The sequence below is a fragment of the Equus przewalskii genome, chromosome 4 (assembly GCF_037783145.1).
Source record: "Equus przewalskii isolate Varuska chromosome 4, EquPr2, whole genome shotgun sequence".
Lineage (NCBI taxonomy): Eukaryota > Metazoa > Chordata > Mammalia > Perissodactyla > Equidae > Equus > Equus przewalskii.
In genome coordinates, this window is record NC_091834.1 from 19890316 (window position 1) to 19907988 (window position 17673).

General features: G+C 35.1%; 2 protein-coding genes across 3 annotated transcripts in view; one reads left to right on the plus strand and one right to left on the minus strand.

The window, feature by feature from the left end:
- ZPBP (zona pellucida binding protein) overlaps positions 1-15294 on the minus strand; it is a 134637-nt gene extending 119343 nt beyond the window's left edge. For both annotated transcript variants that reach the window (XM_070615574.1, XM_070615573.1), the window contains exons 1-3: positions 13429-15294; positions 11458-11538; positions 2548-2673 (exon numbers count right to left, since the gene is read on the minus strand). In XM_070615574.1, the coding sequence (XP_070471675.1) occupies positions 2548-2673; positions 11458-11538; positions 13429-13954 (733 nt within the window). In that variant the 5' untranslated portion in view covers positions 13955-15294. The remainder of the gene's footprint in view (positions 1-2547; positions 2674-11457; positions 11539-13428) is intronic.
- A 1067-nt stretch (positions 15295-16361) lies between these two features.
- SPMIP7 (sperm microtubule inner protein 7) overlaps positions 16362-17673 on the plus strand; it is a 53969-nt gene continuing 52657 nt past the window's right edge. Inside the window, exon 1 of the mRNA XM_070615575.1 lies at positions 16362-17191. Coding sequence (XP_070471676.1) covers positions 16639-17191 — 553 coding nt within the window. The 5' untranslated portion in view covers positions 16362-16638. The remainder of the gene's footprint in view (positions 17192-17673) is intronic.

Here is a 17673-nt window from a genome sequence, read left to right on the forward strand (position 1 = left end):
ATAAGGGGGAAGTTAAGGGTAAAACCCAACATGTGTATGTATATGTGCTTATACATGTTTGTGTGAACATTTAGAAAAATGGAGAAGTCCCCACGCCAAAAAGAGTTAATTCATCAGAATAGCATCAGCGTTGGAGAAAGAGGTACAGGTCTTGTCGTAATAAATGCATTACCTTTGTAAATACAAAACACTGAAAAAGAGACAGAGAGAGAGAGACAGAGAGAGAAGTGGGACAAGGGAAAGAGACAGACCAAATCTGACACTTGTACCTTACCCTTTACAACCTATCTAAACAATCTGAATATTTCTCTCCAAAGGAATGTGCAAGTAATTACATAATTGCATGATTTTTTGCTTCAATTTTAGAGGAACTATCTTTGGAATATTCATAAAAAGACAACTAACGAACAGTACAGTTTAATCTAGAGTTCAAAAAGGTTCTCTGTTTTTCAAGCTTTAAGAAAATTAGACAACATTTTTCAGTTCTTTCTGAAATAATAGATGGTAGAACTAATGAGCTTTAAAACTGGTAGACAGGAAACCATGAGGCAACAGTGCACTGAAAACTAAACTACAGGCATGATGCCCAAATATCAGAATTTCCTGGAAATATTTTTTATAAATATAAAGCCCATTTTATTAATATGATTTTATCCTTACCTGGAAATAACTACATTTCTGAACATCTATTTTCCATTGTGAAAGTGAGTAAAATAAAATATCGCTCCCAGATAAAGGATTTGAAATTCAATTATATACTACATTTTGCATATACACAGTAAGACCTGACAGGGCACCTTTGAGAAGAATATGTTTCAGATTTCAATTTCCAAATCAAAGGAGTAACAAACTACGATAAACTATTCAATACACATTTAAATACTTCCATTTCTGGACTTACGAAATTTCAATGTCAAATGTAAAATATATTTAATATACGTTTGCACTACATTATGTGCTACTATCAGAGAGTAATAAAAACAAAAATTGATTATATTTTCAGTATTGGATGCTTTTACATTTGGTCCATTTCGTTGATTTATATTAATTGTCCAATCTCTTAGGATTTCTCTTACTCACTTCCACTGATTCATTCCTACTACACTACCACAGTCAGGCAGAGATGGTGTCTGATCTTTGTAACTCCCACAAAGCCTAGCACAATGGCATCCACCAAATAGTCCCTCACTCACTAAGAGCTGAATAATTCACTTTAAAGAACAACCACCTAACCCAAAGAGTGGAGTAACTTTTTAAACCTTGAGATAATTTAGAAGCAACATAAATATTATAGAAATGTACAGCTGAGATCACTCAACTATATAAGAATAAGAATTAAAACATATTACAAAATAAATACTTCCTATGAAAATTTCTTCAGCAAGTTTGTATGAATATGCTGCTTTCCTTCATCCAAGATAACAAAATAAACCTGTCGGTTTTCATCCATAGGCACTATCTCAAAATACCAATAAGGATTAAAAAAAAAAGAAAGAAAACATGGTGAATGGAGCAATAAAGAAAAATTTCCTTTGAAAGTATGCAAAAATGATTAGGTCTTTACAATGAAAATTCATTAATCTGGATTTTTAGCAAGCTGAAAAAAAAACAGCTAAACTAATTTAAATTTTTTCAACTACGCTGTAGACACAAATCAAATGAAAAATTAGAATGATAGTAAATAAACATTTCAAAATAACAAAATAAGAAGCTGAATGGAGAAAATGTTGATCAAATCAGTCATACCCAGAGTAATCTCTTTGAGGAAAAAAATACCTTCCTGAGAATAAGATTTTGTTTTCTCAAAAATTTGAAAACTGTTAGGCTACCATTCAGATGTGTCTCAAGTCTATCTTGTCCTTTGGATGAATGAGCCCTAAGTGTCCATTTTTGTAAGCACAGCATTGATAATATATTAACATATAGCCACTGTCAAACCATGCAGTATATTTAAAAGAATGTTTTTAATACTAAAATACTGAATGTTAAATTTAGTCATTTTTTTTCCAAAATGGATAATACTACTTAAATAAATTCAGATATGATCCATATTATTTGGTCAGGATTCTGGTCAGAAAGGAATACAAGATAGCAAAATATAAAATTATAACTATTAACAAAGTCTCAAGTCTTATGTAAGACTGTTTAAACAAATAAGACCATATAAATCTATAGGTCAAAGTGTTCATTTGTATTTTTAACAAAACCCAGAAATATATTTGCTTCTTCATATATACTTTACTAACAAAAATCTGATTGAAGTAACCAAAATGATTTTATGAACTTTAAAAAAGTAACATTTTTTTGCAACATAGATGCTTAGAGAACTCTCCAAACAGTTCAATCATCTAGTGTGTCTCAATCTCAAATTAAGATCTGTGAAAAATGGTCAAAGTATCTACCTCGTTAGATTCTAACTCTAAAAGGAAATCACAGGAAAAAGAAGTGAGGAAAAAGGTAAATGTATATGAGATACAAATATTCTTTCTGTTCTGAGTACACTTCAGATATATCAATTTAATTACGAGAACTGAAGCAAAATCCTACCTGAAACAATTTTTCCTCTTGGCCCATGCCATTGGAAAGATGGGTCTATCAGTTCAGAATTTCGCAGTCGCTGGGTTACACATAACATGTGTGGACTCCTTTGATGGAGCATAACATATACTTTCACTGAAAATACAAAATTAGAATGTTAATAATATAATATTTTATATTCTTAAATGCCCCATAATGGCTTACATTTTTGCAGTTATACAAAATAGGTTATAGGTTTTCATAAGTTTTCTTTGGATTATAGCTATTACTTGATAAGAACTAAATTTCACTGCATTCTATGTAACTAACATTCAAAAATATACACATGTATTTCATCTGGGCATGTGCGTGTATCTCAATCCGAGCATAATGCTGGTCTTTTTTATTCAAAGTTCGCGTACACTTATTTTATTCTCAGAATATTATTTTAATTAAAAAACATTAAGATAATACTATATCTAGACTTTGTAATTAAAAATTATGTGATTAAGAAGTTGACAAGTACGTGCGCTGATTAATTTTAATTATTAAGAATTTTTTCCCACTTCACTTTAAAATTTAAGGAATCCTGATCCTTAAACAAGCAAAAATAGTATTCTCTGGGATATACAAAAGCAACACAGTAGAGATTCAATTGTTTCTAATTTACTCAGTTTAGAAAAGGTTCCAACAACTCCTCAGTAATTGCAGGCCAACTCTTCACTGATTCACCATATACAAAGATCTTTATGATCTAGTAAAATATAAACTGTTTTTGAGAATCAAAATTCTTAACTTTAAAAAGACTGTCTCTAAAGCTTCACCATAAAGCATGATGTTTACTAAATGTAACTTTTAGATAGAAACCCTTCCTTAGGTTAAGAAAGTTCCCCTCTATTCTTAGTTGTTTGTTTTTAACACAAATTGTTGTTGAATTTCAGCCATTTTTTTCTATTTCCACTGAGGTGATCATTTTTTCTTCTTGAATATTTTAATGGAATGCTTAATATTACTAAATTGTTTTCCTGACATAATTCTAATTGATCATGCTCTTTTACTTAAATACTGTTGGATTCAATTTGCAAATATTTTTCAAGTATAAGTATATTTCCAAAAGTATAGGAATACTTGTACCTATATTCATAAATTCAAATATATAGTTTTCTTATACTATTCTTTGTCCTTTTCCAATTTTGGTATCAAAATAGTTATTTAGCATTTAGTATTACTAAAGTAGGCATCTACGATTATAACAGCTCATAAAATGAACTGGACAGATTTTCTTCTATAAATTTTCTCTGAAAGAATACAGAAAGTGTTTTTGTCCTTGAAAAACCATATAGCTGTACTTTTTTGGGGGGGGGGCAAAAGTAGAGAGCAGGAAAAACAAATTTCTGATTACCAATCAGGAGAATTTAATTGACTATTAGTCTACTAAGTAATTTAATCCAGCATATTTTAAGAATTAATATTTCACGAGTTATTCAAGTTTATTAGTATAAAATTATTCAGAATATTGTTATGATTTTCAAACTTCACTATATCTTTATTTATTCGTAACATTTTTTTGTACTTTGTTATTCTAGCAATATACTTATCAAAAATTTGTCTACTAACGATTCCAAAGACAGTTTTGGTTCCATTCAACCTATTTTTCTTCTTTGGTCTCTTTCACTAATTTCTCATCTTATTTCTTTCCTACTTACCTCAGTTTAAACTCTTCCTTTTTCTAACTTGTCTAATCAATGCTGATTGTATAAAATCGTCATTCCTCAGCATGACTTACTGGCCTTCCTCTCCATGACCTGTGACATCTCTTTTCATACCCTTTGCCCTGACCATGCCAAACTACTGAGACCTCCCTAAGGTAGCACACTGAACCACTCTTCTATGGTTTTACTCAGGTAAGGACCTAAACATCTCCTCATCTTTGGAAGTTCAGCACAAGTATATCCTTTCTGCTCTGGCTGGGGCAGTCCAATTATCCCATGCCATTACTGTGCCCTTCCTTTAGCCCCCCACTAACCTCTGTACATATTTAAATCATAGAAAATAAAAGTGATTCCAGAAGAGTTTTCCAATATCAACATACAAAAATAGAAAACATTCCTCTACACCAATAATAATGCATTAAACTATGTAACAGGAAAGAAGACAACATTTAGAGAATAAACAGAAGACAATTTATGGTTATGATCGCAAGTCCATTATGGGGAACATGTTTGGACTCCAGTAAAACATATACAATTAGACCACAATGCCATAATCAAGAGTGTACACTTATAATTTTAAAGATGGCAATTTATCCTCATACTGATATATATAATTAATATAGTTATAACCAAAATCTCAGAGAAATTTTTAAAGAAACTCTTAAATACTGATTCTAAAATATATTTAGAAAATTAAAGGTTCATAATTAGCTAAGACAATTCTATAAAAGAAAAGCAAGGAGGAGGGACTAGCATTATAAATTACTAAGATAAATTACAAAGTTATGCTAAGTATAACAGAGTGTTCTGTTGTAGGAACAAAGAAGAGTGGACCTAAAGGAAAAAAACAAGTATAAAAAAACTACTATATGATAAGAGTGGCACCTTAGGCCACTGGATAAAATATAGATTATTAATAAAAATGTTTAAAAATTATCTCAATAAATAAAGTTGAAATTATGTTTATACCTCACACCATAAATAATAAATTCAATAGACTAAAGAATTGAAAGTAATCATTATTTTTTTAAAATGTAAAATAATACTTTTCTGTCTTTGCAATATGGAAGGATTCTTTTAATGCAAAGAGCACAAACATAAAAAGAAAAATACTGAACTCAGCTCCTTAAACATTAACAATTTCTGTCCAATCCTATACAAGATAAGCAAAGTTAACATCTGGAATGAAAAAGCACGACTAACTTGACATCTAGGAGAAGATATCTGCAACAAAGATAATCAATAATGGATTTAAAACTGGAATACACATAATATGAAAGCAACTCCTTTGAAAAAAGCAAGAAAATGATGAGCAGAGGCAACTTAACTGTCAGTTTAGCAAAAATGGAAAACTTGGGTAACATCTCGTGTTGATGAGGATGCGAGAAAAGCACCACTGGTGGAAGCATAAACCAGGACAGCCATTTTGAAGAACAATTTTAATGAGATTGAGAACGCTAGGTCCTATGAGGATAAACTTCTACTCTTGGATATAACAGACCCAGAAAACTTATGAACAGGTACAAAAAGAAATATACAAAATGGTATTCATCACACACATCAAAAAAAATGTAATGAATTGAAATTGCAACAAAGATGTAAATAAATGATTACTGAATAGAATGGATATATGAGTGAATGAAAAAGAAGACTAACTGAACAGAAAAGAATAAGTAAAAGGTGAACAAGTTAAAGAGGGCATCACAGAATAGAAAAACAGCTGACATGGACAGATGCTGGAACCTTGCATGACAGAAGAAACTGAAGAAATTCTAGGCAAGAAAATTTAGGCAGTCAGCATTTTATGGAGGCATGACTAGTAAAATATCAAAACAATCTACATTGTGATACAAGAAATACATGCTGAACTGAACATAATTTAGTTTTAAAAGTTGAATTTGTAATTTAGGTTTAAAAGTTGTGGTTTTAAAACAAGCTGTGATAAAAGTTGTGATATTAGTGAAAATGGCAGAGTATGCAACTCAAAAAGCCTTTTCCCCAAGAGTATTTGTCAAAAACAACTAAAGGCTATCATTTAACTTTGTAACTGCCAGATGCAGAGGGTAACAGTTGGGGTTAACAACAGGTTAACTAAAAAGATTAAGAGGAAAAGCTGGGGAATGACATGTCCATGGGAGCTTCAAAAAGTTCTGATGTGTTCCCGGGAAAACAGAAAGCGACATGAATGGACAGGACAGGGCACATGCCCGGGACTGGGCAGGCTTGGTAAAGACTGAGAGAGTAAAGACTGACTAAGTTCTCCTTTGGCTGAAATTGAGAATTTGCACAGCAGAAAGTAAAGGATAAGGGAGAGTTGTCAACTGCCCAGCTAAATTGTTAAGGTATGCCACGACAAGCACACAAAGACCCTCAGCAAAGACTAGGAGACTAACTGGTTCTAGGTATTTGGTGAAATCTCTGTGTAATCACTAGCCTAACTAAGCTAACAGGAGAGATATCAGTGGCTATATATGACAAAGAACACATAATTTATAGAATTAGTACAGAAAAGTCACAAAACAAACAATAACAACAAATAGCAAGAACATCAATACCTGGGAGGGGGTAAAAATCTGATGTCCAGAGTTGCTATATTACATTACTTAAAAAGTCCGGTTTCCAACCAAAAATATGAGACATGCAAAAAGTCAAGAAAGTATAGTCACAGGCAGAAAAAAAAGAAAGCAATATAGAAACTCCCTGAGGAAGTCCAAAATTTGGACTTTAAATCAGTTATTTTAAATATGATCAAAGAACATCACATCTAAAGTACTAGACAAAAGTATGAAAATGATGTCTCTCCAAACAAAAACCGTCAATAAGACAGAAATTATTAAAAAGAACCAAAAAGAAATTTTTGATTAAAAACTACAATTTAATTGAGAAATTCACTATCAAGAATCAACAAGAGGGGGGACCGGCCCAGTGGCGCAGCAGTTAAGTTCGCACATTCCAATTCACAGCAGCCCAGGGTTCGCTGGTTCAGATCCCGGGTGCGGACATGGCACGGCTTGGCAAAAGCCATGCTGTGGTAGGCATCCCACGTATAAAGTAGAGGAAGATGAGCATGGACGTTAGCTCAGGACCAGCCTTCCTCAGGAAGAAAAGGAGGATTGGTAGTAGTTAGCTCAGGGTTAATCTTCCTCAAAAAAAAAAAAAAAAAAAGAATCAACAACAGGGGCCTGCCCGGTGGTGCAGTAGTTAAGTGCGCACGTTCCACTTCAGCAGCACGGGGTGCACCGGTTCGGATCCCAGGTGCGGACATGATGCCGCTTGGCAAGCCATGCTGTGGTAGGCGTCCCACATATAAAGTAGAGGAAGATGGGCACGGATGTTAGCTCAGGGCCAGCATTCCTCAGCAAAAAAAGGAGGATTGGGGGCTGGCCCCGTGGCCCAGTGGTTAAGTTTGCACTCTCTGCTGCAGGCGGCCCAGTGTTTCATTGGTTCGAATCCAGGGGGTGGACATGGCACTACTCATCAAGCCACGCTGAGGCAGTATCCCACATACCACAACTAGAGGGACCCACAACGAAGAATATACAACTATATACTGGGTGGCTTTGGGGAGAAAAAGGAAAAAAATAAAAAATCTTTAAAAAAAAAAAAGGAGGATTGGCAGCAGTTAGCTCAAGGCTAATTTTCCTAAAAAAAATAAATAATAAGAATCAACAGCAGATCTGAGCAGGCAGAAGAAAGAATCAGCAATCAATAAACCTAAAGATGGATCAGTTTGGGATAATCCAATTTGAGAAAGAGAGAAAAAAAGAATAAAGGTAAGTGGACAGTAATCAGAGACCTGTGGGAAACCATCAAACACGTCAGTATATATATATTCATTATACATATTCATATATATTCATTATATATATATATATATAAAATGAAAGTCCATGGGAGAGTGGAGAGAAAGGGGCAGAAATAATATTTGATGAAACGTACAAAAGCTTCCCAAAATTCATAAAAGCATGAATCTACACATCAAAGGGCTCAATGAATTCAAACCAGGATAAATTCAAAGAGATCCACACCTAGACAACATCATAATCAACTGTCAAAATCCAAAAACAAAGACAGACTCTGGAAAATAGCAAGAGAGAAGCAACTTATTACATACACGTGATCCTCAATAAAATTAGGAGCTTATTTCTCAGCAGAAACTATAATGAAATATAAAGTCTGAAAAGACCTAAACCGTATAAAGTGACTGAATTAGTAATCAAAAACTTTCCACAAAGAAAAGCCCAGCACCAGATGAATTCACCAGTAAATTCTACCAAACAAGTAAAGTGGAATTAACAATAACACTTCACAAACTAAGAAGAGGCGGGAACACATCCCAACTCATTCTATGAAGCCACTATTACTCTAGAACCAAACTCAGACAAAAACACCACAAGAAAACTACAGGCCAATTTCCCTTATGAACATAGACCAAAAAATCCACAAAATACTAGCAACCAAATCCAGTGGCATGAAAAATGATTATATATCATAACCAACTGGGATACATCTCAGGAATGCAAGACTAGTTCAAAATACAAAAATCAATCAATGCAATACCATAGCAATAGAATAAAGGACAAAAAACACATGATCAATCTCAATATACTCAGAAATAGCATTTGACAAAATCCAATATCCTTTCACAATAAAAGAACTCAACAAACTAGGAACAGAAGGGACGTTTCTCAGTCTGATAAAGGGCATCAACAAAAAACCCACAGCTAACATCATACTTAATAATGAAAAATTAAACTTTCCCTCCCACTAAGATCAAGAATAAGACAAGGATATCTGCTATCATCAATATTGAACTGAAGGTTCTAGCTGGAGCAAATGACAAGAAAAAAAGAAAGGCATTCAGAATGGAAAGGAAGAAATAAAACTCTCTCTATGTGCGGATGACATGATCTTATATATAGAAAATCCCAAGGAATAATTCCCCCACACAAGCTAAAAAAAAACAGAGCTAATAAATGATTCAGTAAGGTGACAAAATACAACATCAAATTGCAAAACTCAATTGTATTTCTATACAATAGCAACGAGCAATCTGAAAACTAAATTACAAAAACCATTCCATTTACAATAGCATCAAAAAGACTAAAATATTTAGGAATAAATTTAACAAAGAAGTGCAAGACTTGTACACTGAAAACTACAAAACATCTTCAAGGGAAATTAAAGAAGACTTAAATGGAAAGACACTCCATGTTCATGAATTGGAAAACTTAATATTGTTAAGGTGGTGATACTTCTGAAATTGATGTACAGATTCAATGCAATCCCTATTAAAATCTCAATGGCCTTTCTACAGAAATTGATGAGCTGATTATAGAATTATTAGGGAATTGCAAGGACCTAGAATACCCAAAACAATCTTGAAAAGGAACAAATTTGAAGGACTCACACAACGATTTCAAATAATCAAGACAGTACTGGCACAAGCACAGACGTATAGATCAGTGGAATAGAATTTAGAGTCCAGAAAAAGCCCATAAATGTATAGTAAACTGCTTTTCAACAATGGCACTAAGACAATTCAATAGAGAAAAAAAGTCTCTTGAACAAATGGTGCTGGAACAACTGGATAGCCACGTGCGAAAGAATGAGTTTGACTCCTACCTCAGACCATATGCAAAAATTAATTTAAAATGCATCAAAGACCTAAATGTAAGAGCTAAAACTATGATATTCTTATAAGTAACCGTAGGAGTAAAACTTTGTGACTCTTGATTGGGCAATCATTTCTAAGATATGACACCTAAAGCACCAGTACCAAAGAAAAAATTAAAATTAGAATTTATCAAAGTTTAAAATATGTTATAAAGGACACTATTAAAAAAGTGATAAAACAGTCTACAGAATGAGAGAAAATATATGCAATTCAAATATCTAATAAGGGTTTAGTATTTGGACTACATTTTAAAAATCTCTTCCAACTCAATAATAAAAAAGATAATTAAAAACTGGTAAAGGGCTTGAATAGACATATTTCTGCAAAGAAGGTATCCAAATGGCCAATAAACACATTAAAAGGGGTACGACATCATTAGTCATTTGGGAAATATAAATCAAAACCACAATGAGAATCCACTTCACACACATTAGGATGCCTATAACTAAAAACGGTAGACAATAACAAATGTTGGCAAGGATGCTTGGAAATTTGAATCCTCCTACATTGCTGATGTGAAAGTAAACTAATGCAGGCTTTCCAAAAAACAGTTTGGCAATTCCACAAAAATGTTAAACACAGAGTTATCATGTGTCCTAGCAACTTTACTCCTAGGTATACACTCAAGGGAACTGAAAGCATATTTCACACAGAAACTTATCACAGAATGCTCATAACAGCATATTCATAATAGCTAAAAACTGAAACTACCCAAATATCCATCAGTTGATGGATACAACAAAAGGAGTACATCCATAAAATGAAATATTATTCAGCCATTAAAATGAAGTACTGATACATTCTATAACATAACTGAACCTCAAAAACATTATACTAAGTGAAAGAAGCCAGACACAAAATACTACATAGCATATGATGCCATTTATATGAAATGTCCAGAATAGGCAAATTCATAGAGACAGAAAGTAGATTAGTGGTTTCCAGGGGCTGGAGAGTGACTGCTTAATGGGCATGGCATTTCTTTTTGGAGTGATGAAAATGTTGTGAAATTACATAGTGCTGATGGTTGCACAACCTTTTAAGTACACTAAAAACTACTGAATTGTACACTTCAAAGGAGGAATTTTAAGGTATTGAATTTATCTCAATAAAAAAATACAAAAAAGTTGTAGTTATGCCTCACATGACTACTGCAAAAGCTTGTGAACCCCAAATTTTCATGATATACAGATCTCATTCGAAAAAAGTTTTACCATATTTGAACTGCATACATTTAATATTGTAGCTAATTATTATGTAGTAATAAGTAAAACCACTATAGCCAACTTTAATTAGATAACTTAGAGAAATTATTTTTTTTCACACTTAAGCAATTACAGCAAACAGAATTGGACCTGGATGAATTTAACTATATGGAAACAACTTTAACTCATTTTCATAGACGAGAAAGGCCCTTAGGAGACCAAGATAACTGGGGAATTTTAGCCTTTTGGACAAGATTGATACAATTTAAACATATGCTAATTGATTTCTTAAAATTACTATTTATTATATATATTATATTTGCTATAGAAATACATTTATTAATACCTGGAAAATCTGGTGATCCCACTATTTTCACCAAATCTTGGGTCAAGCTGAAACCTCTTGGTAAGTGAATCAAATATCCAACTATTAAAAACAAAAGAAAAGAAATGTTCAACAATCTGCCTCATTAGAAATTCTAATATACTCTAATAGTAGAGTATCATAGTATATTTGATCTTGGTTGAAGGGGAGAACCATAAATCAAGCTCCTCTGACATCTGGTATCTCCAGTCCAACTCTACTCCCCTCATATGTGCCAGTGAAATTAATCTACCCACTGCTTCCCCCGATCATATCTCGCCTCTGGCTTTTTCTACATTCACTTAGAATACTCTCTTCATTTTTAAAAGTTCAAATCCTCCACGCTTCAAGACTCAAACCACAAGTCCCTCCTTCAAATCTTCTGTTTGTCTTTATCATTTCTTACTTTCCACAGTACATCATCAGCACCTCTCTTACAACACTCACTCTACATTGTATTATCGTTCTTTATGCACATACCTAATTTTCCTACTAGATTATAAACTCCATTGATAGTAGGATCAGTCTTTATGTCAATTTATCAAGAATCAGTACCAAGCACTATATCTCGCACATAGTAAATACTAAATAATAATTGTTAAATACGATAAATTGATATTCTTCAGTCATCATTGAATAAGCAAATATGATGGACATAATAGTGAGCACAGAACAAGTAGGAGGAGCAGTATAAAAATGCAATAAAGCATATACCCAAATAACCTTTAACAGACAGGGAGTAATGCGTATAGAAAAGAGTATGGTATTCAAAGTCAGAAAGCTTGAGTTTCAATCCTGACTGCCACTTACTGATCTTAAGAAAGTCACATTAAATTCTAGGAGCCTTGGTTTAATCATTTGCAAAATGGGACTACATTCCAGACTAACAGAGTTATTGTAGGAACTGAATGGAATATTGTATAAACTATAAAATGCAATATAAATACTAGTCTTTACTATTTATAGCTTAATATTAAGATATTGCCTGCTTATTCTATTTCTTATCCATCAGGTCTGATCTTGTTATTGGATCAAAACATAGCACACATACACCCTATCATGGTCCAGAAGCATCCTTCTCCTACAGGGTAATTAACGGTTACTAACTCTTCTCTCTTCATACCAAAGGAATGATCTTTGAACTTCTGATAAACAAATTTTGGCGTATCTTGTAATGTCTATTTTCTCCATTTCTTTCCTTTTTCCTCCTTATCCCACGCCTATCTTCGCAGCCCTTCTACATTTATATCCTTGGAGAAATTCTTTTCTCAATCTCCCTTATTTGACCAACTTTTAAACAACTCTCTTTTGTGCTTATTATTATTCAATTCTGGGAGATTATTTTTTTAAAGTCAAAAATTGAACAGAAAGTAACGCAAAATAATTACTTTCTACTAAAATGACACCAGTTTAATTAAACTCTCATTTCAGTGTGTGTTCATCACTATCTAAAATCTGTCTTGAAAGCAAGATGGAAAAGTATTTCTTCGGTTCCTTGGATACAAAGAAGGAAACAAATGGCGTCAGTAAAATGTCACAACTTTGAAAGCCCAGTCTTTCCTGTATTTTATACCTAAGCCCAATAGATGGAGCTTCAGGATCATGGATAATCACAAAGCAGCGGGATGCCCACTCATTTTGAAATATACTGAAAAACTGAGCACAAAACAAGGCCGAAAGCTGGCAAATGACCCACGGACTGAATAGAGATTTTATTAACAGTCAATTTAACTTTAAAGTTTGAACTGTGGGTGTTTGAATGATCTCTTGTGTCTATACGTTAGTAATTTCTTCAGTCGCCTGATTTCCTATGTAGATATAGGTTCCTCTGCGCGGCTTCTATTAAAGGAAAGCTCTCCTGTCAGGCATCGTGAGTACAACGCTTCTTGATACCCACGGGTGCACGTGACACAGCAAACCCCAATCTCGGAAGCGGCGGCGCCGACGCCTCACCTGACGGGGGCGCCCGCAATATGAAGGCGGAGAGCAGGAGGACGACCGCGGCCCAGGAGAGCGGGGAGCCCGCGGCCGGGGCCCGCCGCCAACCCCGCCGCGCCAGGCCGGGGGCCGAGCCCTCCATCCGCACGCCACCGCCGGCCGACCGTCCGCGCAGAAGGTCGTTAGGCGGCGCGCGCCCACCCGCCCGCCGGAAGTTGGCGGGCAGCCGCCGGAAGAACGGCCGGAAGGATGGGCCTCCACTTCCGCCAGGGAAGAGTGGGTGCTGGGCCGTGTTTGCGTGGTGACTGAGATGCGGGTTCGCCTGGCGCCTGCGGAGGGCAAGCTGGCCTGTGGTGCTGAGCGTCGACTGTGCCTTCGGGACCACGCTGCTGGTCGGGAAATCCTGGAGAGTGATCTGTGGAAGATTCTGCCCCTGGGGGAGAAGCGCGAGCCGCCTTACTGTGCTTTTACCTTTGTGTACGCGTTTATGGGGACGAGGGAAGCCCTTTTCATAAGCCAGGTGGTACACTGAGTCTGCCATGGGGATGAGGAGGGCAATCCTGAATAACAGGTGGTGAAAATTAAGTGAATTAATACACGTTCAGCCCTCAGAGGGTTGCCTGGATCTCGTAATGTGAGCTACTAGTACTTTATGGATGTATGAAACTTAATTGGGAGCTACATGCAACTCACCAAGTGGAGTTCAAAGTAAGGGCTTTAGCCCCAGGAAGAAGCTTAGTGGGAAGAAAAGACGACACAACATTAGACGAAGTTGACTTTCATTCAACGCTCGGCCTGGAAAATCATCTTTTCTCAACTAAGTTCAGAAAAATATATAAAACCACCTAATAGTCTAAGAGGGCATTTATAGCCAGAATGTGTTAAAGAGAATCTTGCCTCTGCTTTTCTGCAGCCAGAAGGATTTACTTAACAGGAACAGAGCTACAATAGAAATAAATTGTAAGTAGTTGGTGCAAATACATTGAAGAATGAAGTTTAAGTACCCGAAGACAGAATGCCTAATAACAATGTGTATTGTCACCTTTAAAAGGAAGAAATGAATGATCCTGGGTATACTGGACTTCAAACTGACGGCCTGACCACCTACTTCACCCTCCCCACTTGTTTGGTAGTGTGTCTCAAAGATTTAATGCCTGTAGGTGTATTCTGGTTACACCACAGATGTCACTGCCCTTTGCTATCTTACAGCTGGCCCAAGTTACATATAGTGTGCCTAGCTCTTCAAAACTAGGATCTTGTCTGTTTTGCCACCATTTTAACCTCAACTCCTACGACAGTTCTTGGCATATAGTAGGTATTCAAATAGGCATGAATTTAAAAAGACGTCAAGCAGAAAGGAATCAGGGCTCTTTCTGGACCAGGACCAGGGTGAAGACATTTCTTAAGGATTATATAAATATCCCAAGAAGTCCTTGGTTCTTAATAACAAAGTAAATTGAAGAAGTTTCTGCATATTCCTTGAGTTTTCTGGCTATTTTTATTCATGTGTTAATTGTTCAGTAAACTATGTACAGTCCAGTTGATTCCACTGGGTAGATCACTTCTTCAGAAATTCTTTCTAATCTGTATTGTGTCTTGAATTAAATTAAACCTGGTTAGGCTTGTTTTACTAAAGAGCAACGTGAATGATTTGGATCTGGCCAGCATTTTTGCCAACATCTTGTAGTTCCTTTGAGCACATGTAGTAAACATATATTTTACTGAAGTGTCTGATCAATCATTATGTTTGTATAGGTATATATTCCCCTATAATGCCTCTTAATTTTTATAAACAAGTAAACCTGCACAATATGATTTTTACCAAATGAAGTTTTGACTGTGGACATCTAATGAATAAAGGATGGAGAGGACTGTTCAGACGATGCTAAATCCTGTAATCTTTGTTTTCTGTCTTCAAGAATTTTCTTCACTTCATTAGTCCCTCCTGCTTTGATCTACTGTGTAAATTCCTAATATTCAACCTGAGACTAGAATGTAATATTGGAGATCTTAGTTAACGTGTAGTATGATCATAACAATAGAATTCTGATTGCTGAAAATCAGAAAGAAAGTAGGACTGTCATTCATGTTTGCATATTTCACTGTAGTAGGGATAGTGTGAACTCTTGTGCCCAAATTCTAATATTTGGAATTCCTTTCGTAGTGATTTTCCCACAAGACCAAATTATCTAGTTGAAATGAGCTTTTAAATGAACACTATATTGATGAAATCTTTTTTTGCATGTAAGCTGATAGCTTATGCCCAGTTGTAGTTTTCTGAAATAGTTTTAGACCCTCGTTGCTCTTCTCTGGACGTTGTGATGGCAAAAGGTAAGTAAGGATAATTTAGGACACGTAAAAGATGAACCTGTGCTTTGACTATAGATGGCAAGTTATTAAAGAATTAGGAACATTGATTTAACCTTAGTATAATACATACTCATTTTTGGCACTGCATTTAAATTTATGTTTATTTAGGTAGAAAGTTTTTTATTTTATTGTATCTATAAGGTAAATATTTAATTGCAGTCAGAGATATACTTTTAAAAAACATATTGTTGGGCGAGGCCCAGTAGCCTAGTGGTTAAGTTCTGTGCATTCCCCAGGAGTGGGCCTACACCACTCATCTCTTGGTAGCCATGTTGGGGTGGTGACTCACATAAAAACATGGGAGGCAGGGAAGATTGGCAATGGATGTTAGAATATTCCTTAGCAAAAAAGAAAAAAAAACCACGCATGTTGTCACTTAATTAACTGATTTATTTATACTCTTTACTGGATATCATGTACCTATACAATATTAACTTATGGAAAAATTTAGAAATAACAAGCACAGTTTTCCCAAGCATTGGGTAGGAAACTATCATGGAAATATTACTAACAAGGCTATTTTTGTGTTTCCTAAGAATTAAATTATGATGTATATAATAAATGGCACAATGTGTCACAGTTCTAACTGTTGCCAGGCAACAAGGGCTCTGTCTTGTTTTGTTTTTTCTGTCCTGGTACCCTACTACCCTTTACTTACTTTGGTGGGGAAAAATATTTACCTTAAAAAGAAACAAAACCCACTTGATCAAAATTTTCAAAGCCAGATCAGTAAATTTATGTTAGATTGACCAATCCTCAATTATTGGAAATATAAGAGTTTTATAGTTAAAAAGAAAGGAGTCAGAAGCACTCAATTTACAGTCATCCATAACTCTAAAGAGGAAAGCCAAGGATATGGATTCACAGCACACACCTGGAAAGATAAGTATCTCTGAAAGGTTCATCCTTTCAGGAATAAAGCCTGTTGAAAATAGAGATTACCCACACTACTGTCATCTCTTAAGAAAAATGAACATGCCTTTTGTGAAAGGAGTTGAGGACAGACATGACTATGGCAGAATTGAAAAGAAATGCAACCCTACATTTCTTAAATTTCATCCTTATCCCCCTTCGGTCCTGCCAGACTATCATTTACACCATCCCTATCCCCCACCGTATGGACCAGATTATCCATTATTTCCACTTCAGGATGATGTACCCTTAGGTGATTCCTGTTCAGGGTTTTTGAGTCCTGGTGGTGATGCTGACTTAAAACCTGGAGTTGGCAGAACCATACCAAGCCTGATGGATTTCAGTGATGTGAAACCTCAACATCGAGTTCCCAGGCCAGACACAGGATTTCAAACGACACTTAAAAGGCAAAAAATTTTATTAGAAGAACTAAAACAAGACAGGAGATGGAACTCCAGGGCGACATCAGACATTTCCATCAGAGCAAGACTTGGAGGTAAAGTGACATGGACTTTATATATATATATTTGGTGAGGAAGATTGGCCCTGATCTAGCTTCTGTTGCCAATCTTCCTGTTTTTGCTGGAGGAAGATTGTCCCTGAGCTACCATTTGTGCCAGTCTTCCTATATTCTGTATGTGGGACATCATCATAGCATGGCCTGATGAGTGGTGTGCAGATCCATGCCCAGGATCTGAACCTGTGAATCCTGGGCTGCCGAAGCAGAGCATGCAAACTTAACCACTATGCCACCAGGTTAGCCCTGGACTTTATAATTTTTAAACATTATATCAAAACAAGGGAGAAGAGCATAGCTATGAGATTCAGTATTTAGCATTTACTTTAACCTAAAATGGTAATGAGCCAGAGAAGGAATTCTTATTATTAAATTACAGATTGTAAAGAAAAAGTAGTAAGATGATAAGCCTTTTATAAACCTATTTGTAAAGCAATATTTGACTTTTAAAACGTGAATTC